Genomic DNA, 11700 nt, shown 5'->3' on the forward strand with positions numbered 1-11700 from the left:
GTTAATTTCCTTTTGTAGGCAAACTAAATAGTTCTAATATTATCTTCCCACGTACCAAAGAATGTCTTGTGCAAACCTTAAGATGAATGAAAAGTAAAAAATCAAAGTCATAGTTATACCAAAGTTTCTGAATACCTGAAAATCAGCAAGAATATATGATTTTTAAAAGAAAACTATGCCGGGCGCGGTGGCTCAAGCCTGTAATCCCAGCACTTTGGGAGGCCGAGACGGGCGGATCATGAGGTCAGGAGATCGAGACCATCCTGGCTAATACGGTGAAACCCCGTCTCTACTAAAAAATACAAAAAACTAGCCGGGCGAGGTGGTGGGCGCCTGTAGTCCCAGCTACTCGGGAGGCTGAGGCAGGAGAATGGCGTGAACCCGGGAGGCGGAGCTTGCAGTGAGCTGAGATCCGGCCACTGCACTCCAGCCTGGGTGACAGAGCAAGACTCCGTCTCAAAAAAAAAAAAAAAAAAAAAAAAAAAAGAAAACTATGTAGGTGAACAACTTCTGATATTAATACTATCAAGACATCCAAACAGTACAAATTCTACCTAAGAAATATCAAAAATTTGGCTAGCCTCTTAGGTCTCTATTCATAAAATGCAGAGGTGGAAACAGTATGATTTCAGATTGCTAGATGCTAAATGAATTAAAAAAGAAAAATTGCTAGATGTTGAAGACTAGTTTTCCTATTAACTGAAAAAAAAAATCCAAAATTAAAATGCAATGATTTTAAAACTATAATAAACTTACTTGGGCCACAGATTGTGAACTGGAGTTGACTGAAGCTCCTTGTGCCACGTTCAAGGGAGAAACAGATGTCTTAGGAAATACAGAAGGAATTGCTTGCTGCTTAAATACTTTTTCTGTTGCGTTGGGCGACGATTTTTCTTTAGCAGAAAAAACAGCTATATTCTGTTGAGTGCCTGGAAAAGTATGAGCCAGAATCAAATATATGAATGAATAAAGTATAAAACACCACTTTCTGTCTTATTTTCTATTTCAATTCATTTAGTTCAGCTTTTTAGCAATATAAGCATAGGATACTTATTTCATTTTGAAATCTACACACACAGGATTAGACAGGTTAGACCAATTTAGATATAAAGATATAATAATGGAGACTTCAACATTTGTTATTAATGGTAGGTTTACCAGCTTTATTCAAAAAGGTGCCTGGCTTAAACCAAGACTAATAATAGAGCCATGTGGTTAGCTTCAGGTAGCTGTGAACATAAGCAAAAATTTCAGATACTCTGGAGACCAACCACACAGTACTATGTGAGGTCTTCAGAATGCTCTGCATAAATATCCAAGGATTTCATTAATTGTTACACATAGTCCATCACAGAACAAAAGATGTGAATATGATTCTCTTATCAATACATTCTTCAGAAAATTCTGCCAAAGGAACAATTGTCATGTTCTTCTGCCCTATCTGTTTTTACAGAATGTTATGACTTCAGACATTTGGATCATATCACTCTGAAATCTGTTATTTCAAGAGTTCAACCTTCCATCAAGGCAACTCTATTCTTCTAATTGTTCACAACAAAAACCCTGAAGTCATCTTTGATTCCACTGTCTCTCAAACTCCATATGCAACCCAGCAGCAAACCCTGTTAGCATTATCTTCCTATCTAGACTCCAAACACTTCTCACAAGCGGCATTCACTCTGGCCCAAGGCATCATCAGTGCACAACTCAATTACTGCAATAACATCCAGGCAGGTCTTCCTTCTGCTTTGGTACTCTATAGTCTATCCTCAAAACAGCTGTCAAAGTGATCTTTTAAAACTCAAATTAGTGACGACTTGTAATCTTGCTAAGTAAAAACCAAAGTGCTCACAGCATATATGCGACCTGCTTGTCCTCTTCTCCGTACTTCTTCCCTCCTTCCAACCTCACTTCTTATTACTTCCCTCTGTCCTTACCTCACTCTAGCCTATTGGCCTTGCTCAAATTTGGTAAGCAGAAGACGACTATTTGTTTTGCCTAAAATAAGATATCCTTATGCCTCATTCCAACATTTCCTTCAGGCATTTACTCAAATGTCACCTTCTCAACCACCCTATATAAAATAACATTTTCACTCTACCCTATCCCCACTCATCAACTGTATAGCTCTTATTCTGCTTTATTTTTTCCATGCCATTATTACATTTGATATACAACATATAGCTATTTCTGGCCCTTCAATTCTTGCAAAACAAACTCAGGAACTAAGTAAATCTGAATGTATTTTAAGACAGGGCTGATATTCCTCAATATCTGAGTTGTCACTACTCTTTAAAACTTAGGAATCAAATACATTCAGATAATCTCACATCCTTTGATATTCCAACTGTTGTTACTCTTTGAACTTGGGAGCTAATTAGATCTGCATAGTGAGGAATAGTTACAATTACTTAATTTTGTCTCTGTCTCTCACAATAAAAAGCTCTGTGAGAGTAAGGGGACTTTGTTTTGGTCACCCCTAAATCTCTTGTACCTAATGCAGTACTTGGTACATGAGAGAAACACAGTAAATATTTACTGCATGCCTATTGTGTTGGGCACCATTTTAGGTGCTAGGGCGCAAATTCTCACATATGTCTTTTTTTTTTTTGAGACAGGGTTTCGCTCTGTCACTCTGTTGCAGTGGTGTGATCATGACTCACTGCACCTTCAACCTCCTGGGCTCAAAAATGAACAAGACAGACATAGTATCTGCTCTTGGAGCTTACTGTCTAGTGTAAGAAACAGACAAAAAATAAGTAATCATATTGAGTATAAGTGATGCTAAGTGTTAGGAAGGAAATATACACGTTACTAACTAAACTAAGGCAGAGAACTATTATGGACAGGGTAGCCAAGGAAGGCCTCCCTCTCTAAAGCTGACAACTAAGGTGTCACTATACAGGTAAGAAGAAGACAGCTAGGTCAAGAGAACTATAGAATGGGAAGTAAGTACACATGATTAGTGTGTGCACGAAGAAATAAAAGAATTTTTAAAAAGACACAGTAGTCTCCTAAGGCAAATACTGACAGAAGTCAAATAAAATGAGAATAGAAAAAAACACTACTTAAATTTTGCAGAATGAAGACTACAAGTGACCCTGACTGACAAAACGTCTTTGGTGGTGAAATAAAGCTAGAACTTGTGCTAAGGGGAGTACATGAGTATACAGGAAGAAAGAAAAAAAGGAACAATAGCTGGAAGAATATGAATAAAGGAGTATTTTAAAGATGAGATACTAGACCCAGTTTATAGGGTAATGAAACTAACCCCATAGAGGAGGAGAGATTAATGATGCAAGAAAAAAGGGAGATAACAAAGGAATAAAATGGTTGAGATGGCAAGATCGATTCACAAATGAAGGCATGGCCCAAAGTGATGGAGGATCTGTTATAGGCCTTTGCTCTAGCCGATTCCTCCGCCTGGAATGTTCTTCTTGCAAATCTTCACTTCTCAACGAGGCCTCCACTGAATCTGTCATGTTTGTCTCTCACTTCCTACTAGAATATAAATTCCAAGATGGCAAAGTTTTTGTTTTATTTAGTGATAATATCTCAAGAGCACAGAACAGTGTTGTGGTACATAATCAGCACTCAAGTATTTGCTCAATCAATATTATCAATTTAATACCGAGTTTTCTTTGCCATAAATTATCAACATGTACATAACCACATTATTTTAAACTAGCTACCATTATATGACAATTTCCCTACTACCGTGACTAACAAAGACATGACTCTGGTAGTGGAATGCTTCTGTCAGAAGTTTTTTAAACTTAGACATTCACTCTGAAGCCAAATCCTACCTATCCTTTGAGGTCAAACATAACTTATAGCACCTCTAAAGCCTTTCCCAACTTTTTCAGCGTGATATGGTTTGGATGTTTCATCTTCTTCAAATCTCATGTTGAAATGTGACCTCCAATGTTGGTGGTGGGGCCTGGTGTGGGAGGTGCTTGGGTCATGAGGGTGGATCCCTCATGATTCTCTTGGTGTTGTCCTCGATGTAATGAGGGAGTGCTCACTCTGAGTTCACACAAGATCTGGTTGCTTAAAAGAGCACCTCCTCCCTAACCCCACCTTGCCATGTGATACAACAGCTCCCTCTTTGCCTCTTACCATGATTGAAAGCTTCCTGAGGCCCAGAAGCTAAGCAGATGCTGGTGCCATACTTATACAGCCTGCAAAACCATGAGCCAAATAAACTTCTTTTCTTTGTAAATTACCCAGCCTCACATATTTCATTTCTTTCTTTTTTTTTTTCTTTTTGAGACAGGGTCTCGCTCTGTCACTCTGTTGCAGTGGTGTGACCATGACTCACTGCACCTTCAAACTCCTGGGCTCAAGCAATCCTCCCCACCTCAGGCTCTTGATGAGCTGGGACTACAGGTGCATGCCACCATACCTGGCAAAGTTTTAAATTTTTCTGTAAAGGGTCCTTCTGTCTTGCTCAGGCTGGTCTTGAATTCCTGGGCTCATGTAATCCTCCCATCTTGGCTTCCCAATGTGCTGGCATTACGGCCATGAGCCACAACGAACAGCCAGGTATTTCTTTATAGCAATATAAAATGTACTGGCACACATCACATATCAATTTCTCACTCTTGGCCATGCATGGTGGCTCATGCCTGTAATCCTAGCACTTTGGGAGGCCAAGGCATGAGGATCATTTGAAGCCAGGAGTTCAAGATCAGCCTGGGCAACAAAATGAGACCCCACCTCTATAAGAAACAAAAAAATTAGCTGGGTGTGGTGGCACATGTCTTTAATATTGGCTACTTGGGAGGCTAAAGTGGGAGGACTGTTTAAGCCCAGGAGCTCGAGGCTGCAGTGAACTGTGATCGTGGAGTGCCACTGCACTCCAGCCAGGGTGACAGAATGAGACCTGTCTCGAAATAAAACAAAACTTCTCATTCTTTTGAAACACAGTATATATTACATGTAATTTCATCTGACACGTGTCATAATGCATTGTCTTAATTTTTTTCCATAATGCATTGCCTTGTAAGTTTTTTCAAGTTTTATTTCTAACAAAAAACTTAAATGTAGGCCTGGCGCAGTGGCTCATGCCTGTAATCACAGCACTTTGGGAGGCCAAGGTGGGTGGATCACCTGAGGTCAGGAGTTTGAGACCAGCCTGTCCAACATGGTGAAACCCTGTCTCTACTAAAAAGTACAAAAATTAGCTGGGCGTGGTGGTGCATGCCTGTAACCCCAGTTACTCAAGAGGCTGAGACAGGGGAATCACTTGAATGTGGGAGGCAGAGGTTGCAGTGAGCAGAGATCATGCAATTGCATTCCAGCCAGGGCAACAAGAGTGAAACTCTTGTCTCAAAAAAAAAAAAAAAAAAAAAAGAAAACAAAAAACCTTAAAGAAACACTTGAAAGTTAAGTTGTAGCTATTTGTTTCAGATGCTCAGGTAACTGCTAACAGCATGTTTCCCTCAGATAAAAGATCAATGAGAAGATCAATAATTTTTACCTTCTAACAATATTAAATGGAAAAAATATCAATTTTTATCTTGCTAAGGGTAATAATTTAAGTCAGCAACAATTAGCATGTTGGTTTTACAATTTAAATACCATACTGATCTATGTACTATCTACCTCATAAGGGCTTACTTAAATCTTCTTGTAGAAGCCTAGGTCTCACATTGTCAGACATTAGATCAACCTTTTCTAAAATAAGAATAACGACTTAAATAATCAGTGAATATCTCATAGATTTGGTTAAAGCACTATAAGTTATGACCCACCTTAAGGATCTATTAGCAATAAAAAAGTATATATTACTATCAATAAAAACCTGAAAAGAAAAATCAACTTCTGCCATGAACCTATTACAAGCCTCCTATATCTCAGGCACTTAACTATACACTTCATAAACATTTACAATCATGAAAGAAAAATATTTTTCGGGCCGGGTGCGGTGGCTCACGCCTGTAATCCCAGCACTGTGGGAGGCTGAGGCGGGCAGATCACGACGTCAGGAGATTGAGACCATCCTGGCTAACACGGTGAAATCCTGTCTCTACTAAAAAAAAAAAATACAAAAAATTAGCTGGGTGTGGTGGTGGGCGTCTGTAGTCCCAGCGACTCGGGAGGCTGAGGCAGGAGAAAGGCGTGAACCCATGAGGTGGAGCTTGCAGTGAGCCGAGATTGTGCCACTGCACTCCAGCCTGGGTGACAGAGCGAAGACTCAGTCTCAAAAATAAAAAATAAATAAATATTTTCCTGATAATATAAATGAGGAAACTAACACGGAATGACTAAGAACTTAAAGATTACACTGCTTAAGTGATCCAAAGATAAACCAACATTTACTACATTCTTGGTTAACCTCTACAATAAATCTATTTGGATACTTAAGATTTTTGAAACACCATATTTAAACAATATGATTATTAGTTGTGAAGATGATTTCCTCCAAAGATTTTTGTGACTGAAGAAAAAGTTAGGAAAAAAAGACAATCTCCCAATCCAATACTAACATTTCATTCTCAGCTATGGAAATTTTTTTTAATGCAGAGAGCACTAGCAATTTGGGCATTCTTATCAGTACAGCACAGATACAAGATCCACTGAAAACAGTAGTAACAGCTATGATTTTCTGAATCCCTACTTTGTGAATGGCATTATGCTACAGGAAAGCTGGCTCCAAGGCCAAAATCAATGCAGTCCTCACTATTTTTGAATGATACCCATCCTTGTGATCAAGGTTTGGCAGATTATTTCAAATGGACATTTTTTATCAATAGAATAGGATGTAGGACGTCTGGATGTCTGTCTCCTTTGAGGGATTTACACACACACACACACACACACACACACACACACACACACACACGAGACAGAGAGGGGAAAAAAACAGACAGAACCATGAAGTGTTTACCTCCTGCCTTACCTTTCTTGATTCTTTCCTTACCACCCACAACTTGCTCTTCTTGTGGCATCTGAGATAATTTCTGCATAAACAGCTTCTCGAGAGCTTGTGCCATAAGAACAATGTCATCTCCAGGCTACAAAACATATTAAATATACCATAAGGATATACAGTATAGTCACTGTACCAAATGTTTTAAATTCAGGCCACTTTATTGAAGGCAGTAACATAGTACTCCTAGACAGTATTAATCTCTTATAAATTTAGAAAATAGTGAAGTTGCTCACATTTTATTTTCTTATTCTCTATGGTTGAAAGCAGCTCACATTTAAAATTCTAGCATTCTACTCCTTCAACTTCTAACAAGTACCCAAATGGCTTTCCGAACACTAGAGAATTACAATCCAACCAATCCTACTAAATCAAAGAGGTATTAAAAATGAGAATTTCACCAGGCATGGTGGCTCATGCCTATAATCCCAGCACTTTTGGAGGCTGAGGGGGGTGGATTACTTGAGGTCAGGAGTTCGAGACCAGCCTGACCAACATAGAGAAACCCTGTCTCTACTAAAAATACAAGATTAGGCCGGGCGCGGTGGCTCACGCCTGTAATCCCAGCAGTTTTTGGGAGACTGAAGCGGGCAGATCACCTGAGATCGGGAGTTTGAGACCAGCCTGACAAACATGGAGAAACACCGTCTCTACTAAAAATACAAAATTAACCAGGCATGGTGGTGCATGCCTGTAATCCTAGCTACTCGGGAGGCTGAGGCAGAAGAATTGCTTAAACCCGGGAGGCGGAGGTTGCGATGAGCTGAGATAGTGCCATTGTGCTCCAGCCTGAGCAACAAGATCAAAACTATGTCTTTAAAAAAAAAAAAAAAATTAGCCGGGTGTGGTTGCACATGTTTGTAATCCCAGCTACTAGGGAGGCTGAGGCAGGAGAATCACTTGAACTGGGAGGTGGAGGTTGTGGTGAGCCGAGATTGCACCATTGCACTCCAGCCTGGGCAACAAGAGCGAACTCTTGTCTCAGAAAAAACAAAAAAAACTTCAATTTTTCAATCAATTATTTGCTTACAAGTCTTCATCTTGCTTCAATTTATGACTGAGAAAAAAGTAAGTAATTTACAAAGCAACAGTTCTCTTAAAGAGAACATTTATTTCTAAGTTAGGTAGCTCAGGAAAATTACTAAACTTCATTTAAAAATATTACATCTGAAAGCACCCTTTGGAATTGTAGTTAAATTAAAATGAAGTTGCCAATGGTACTGATTTTTTAAAAATCCACATTGGAGCTGGATGCAGTGGTGTGTGCCTATAATCCCAGCTACTTAGGAGGCTGAGGTGGGAGTATCACTTGAGCCCAGGAGATCAAGTCCAGCCTAGGCAACACAGTGAGTCCCTGTCTCAGAAAAAAAAAAATCATTTGCATTGGCTGATAGTTTTAAATTTGTGCTGATAGTTTTAAATTTGGCTGATAGTTTTAAATTTGGCTGATAGTTTTAAATGAGTGCAGTGGTGTGATCTCGGCTCACTGCAACCTCCGCCTCCCGGGCTGAAACGATTCTCCTGCCTCAGCCTCCAGAGTAGCTGGGACTACAGGCATGTGCCACCATGCCCAGCTAATTTTTGTATTTTTAGTAGAGGCGGGGTTTCACCATGTTGGCCAAGATGTTCTCGATCTCTTCACCTCATGATCCTCCCACCTCCACCTCCCAAAGTGCTGGGATTACAGTTGTGAGCCACTGTGCCCAGCGAGAACATATCTGATCTTTAAATCAACTTGTTGTGAAGTTTAGAAGTAGGCAATTGGTTTGGCTTTTTAGTTTATGGCCAGGGGTCCATACTGTGAAAATTTAATGAAGATTAATATATACTAAGACTTTTCCTTTATCTCATAACTAAAATGACAGGAATGCAACAGAAAACATTCTGAAATACTTTATTCACAGAAACCAGCTCTCACTGGTATTTTTTAAAAACATAACAAGCCACTACAGCTATTCAGGCACAAAAATATTATAGCAAATAGACTGAACAAGTATTGGTATGTGAAAATTGTGAAATTCAGTGAAAAAGTATTGTCCTTAAAAATATGTAACAGATCTTGGCCAGGCACAGTGGCTCACACCTATAATCCCAGAACTTTGGGAGGCCGAGGTGGGTGGATCACCTGAGGTCAGGAGTTCGAGACCAGCCAGGCCAACATGGTGAAACCCGTCTCTACTAAAAAAAAAAATGTATAAAAAATTAGCCTGGCAGGGTGGCAAGTGTCTGTATTCCCCACTACTCGGGAGGCTGAGGCAGGAGAATCACTTGAACCTGGGGGCGGAGGTTGCAGTGAGCCGAGATCACACCACTACACTCCAGCCTGGGTGACAGAGCCAGACTCCATTTCAAAAAAAAAAAATTATATATATACACACACACATATACGTAAAAGATTTCAAATGAAGAGACTTGAAATCTGAAATGATCACGATTTTATACATCTCTCTCCTATATGTAACGGCAAAGAATTAGCAAGTATAACATAAAGCTTACATACCTTGTTATATAAATAACAATTTGAGAACATTGTATTGAAGTCTTCTATACATTCTGAAGCCTTCACATAATATTTATTCTCCAAGCGCTTCTTAATTGTATTTAAATCCATTGGGTTTTTTATAATGGTATAATAATCCTATGGTTTTGAACAAATTCTAAATGTTAGTAAGAATGAATACACTACAACCATTGATATACAAAGAAATTTAATACACTATACACCTGTAACTAGAGAAACTGATTATCTTTAAAAAGTCATATTCTGGCTGGGCACAGTGGTTCACGCCTGTAGTCCCAGCACTTTGGGAGGCTGAGGCAGGAGGATCACTTGAGGCCAGGAGTTCAAGATCAGCCTGGCCAACATGGTGAAACCCATCTCTAATAAAAATACAGAAAATTGGCCGGGCGTGGTAGCTCACACCTTTAATCACAGCACTTTGGGAGGCCGAGGTGGGTGGATCACCTGAGGTCAGGAGATCGAGACCAGCCTGCCCAACATGGGGAAGCCCCATCATAAGCCTGGCGTGATGACGCGTGCCTGTAATCCCAGCTACTCGGGAGTCTGAGGCAGGAGAATCACTCAAACCTGGGAGGCAGAAGTTGCAGTGAGCTAAGATTGTGCCATTGCACTCCAGCCTGGGGGACAGAGCAAGACTCTGTCTCAAAAAACAAAACAACAACAAACAAACAAACAAAGAAACCCAGAAAATTAGCCAGGTGTGCTGGCACACGCCTATCTTCCCAGCTACTTGGGAGGGTGAGGCCCAAGAATCACTTGAACCCAGGAGGCAGAGGTTGCAGTGAGCTGAGATCATGCCACTGCACTCTAGTCTGGGTGACAGAGCGAGACTCTGTCTCAAAAAAAAAAAAAAAAGGCCATATTCTAGAAACTAAAACCTTTAGTAATGAGAAACAAAGCTGACTGCTATGGCATTATTTTTAGATGTTTTAAAAAAAAAGCCAATAAAGATGAATAAAGATAAGAATTTCAGAATAAAATTATCCTTGAAAATAAAAAGGGCAGGAGGAGTAAGAACCTTGTTTTTATGGAGTCTGACTCCATAGAATAAAATCCCATCTTCAAGTTGACTAGCTATATTGTAAACTACTCAACCATTGCATTACTGAATGGCTAAAAATTCCTAACGTAAGACCTAAAGTCAAATTCTGTATGTGATGCGACCAAGCCTGCCAGGAAGTGTCAAGAGAAACTTCACGGAAAAGGTAAAATTCAGGATAACTCTGCATCCAAAAGGTGAAGTGACATATACTATAATAAAACATGTATTGTAATTTATCACAACTCATTAAAATAAGAATGTGAATGCTCAGAAAAATACTTTGTTTTTTTGGAAAACAATTACTCATTGGGATAGACTTCAGTGATGCTAAATAAATCAGGTATTTGTTAAATATTTTTGTATTTTTAATTTTTGGAGATGGAGTTTTACTTTTGTTGCCCAGGCAATGGTGTAATCTCAGCTTACTGCAACCTCCACCTCCACCTTCAAGAGATTCTCCTGCCTCAGCCTCCTGGGTAGGTGGGATTACAGGCATGTGCCACCACACCTGGCTAATTTTGCATTTTTAGTAGAGACGGGGTTTCTCCATGTTGGTCAGGCTGGTCTCGAACTCCTGACCTCAGGTGATCTGCCCACTTCAGCCTCCCAAAGTGCTGGGATTACAGGCAGGAGCCAACGTGCCCAACAAATATGATTTATTAAAGACTAGCTATGTCTTACAGAAAGGTACAGGATTTTTTTTTTGAAATATAGTTGAAGACATACATACAGGCAACTTTAGTTTCACAGCATCCACAGGACGTTGAAAAGGCCATGAAAAACTATGCTTCCATAAATCCTTTAGGACAACTTTTTGTAGATACTGAAGTTGATTTGTCAATCGCCCATTTTTCTTGGTATTTATATACTCTGGTGGAGGAGGGTTAACAATAATAGCTGTTTGTCGACTTGGCAGAGACATTCTTAACTGCTTCGAATCCTGCTTACACGTACATATCCTGAAAAACAAAAACTGAGTACTTCAGAAGCACTTTAGGAATGGTTTCCACAGGAGCTGAAAAGTGTTATTCAACAGTAACAGAGGCCAGGCACAGGGGCACAGGCCTGTAATCCCAACACTTTGGGAGGTCAAGGCGGGTGGATCATCTGAGGTCAGGAGTTCCAGACCAGCCTGGCCAATGTAGTGAAACCCCGTCTCTACTAAAAATACAAAAATTAGCCAGGCGTGGTGGCACATGCCTG

The 11700-nt window shown here is 39.8% G+C and overlaps 1 protein-coding gene across 1 annotated transcript in view; it reads right to left on the bottom strand.

Moving 5' to 3' along the window:
* Positions 1-11453, bottom strand: part of BRDT (bromodomain testis associated) — a 51521-nt gene extending 40068 nt beyond the window's left edge. The window contains exons 1-4 of the mRNA XM_065518740.2: positions 11228-11453; positions 9435-9572; positions 6905-7019; positions 757-929 (exon numbers count right to left, since the gene is read on the bottom strand). Of these exons, the coding sequence (XP_065374812.1) occupies positions 757-929; positions 6905-7019; positions 9435-9572; positions 11228-11419 (618 nt within the window). The 5' untranslated portion in view covers positions 11420-11453. The remainder of the gene's footprint in view (positions 1-756; positions 930-6904; positions 7020-9434; positions 9573-11227) is intronic.
* Positions 11454-11700: the final 247 nt, after the last annotated feature.

The sequence above is a fragment of the Macaca fascicularis genome, chromosome 1, assembly GCF_037993035.2.
Source record: "Macaca fascicularis isolate 582-1 chromosome 1, T2T-MFA8v1.1".
NCBI lineage: Eukaryota > Metazoa > Chordata > Mammalia > Primates > Cercopithecidae > Macaca > Macaca fascicularis.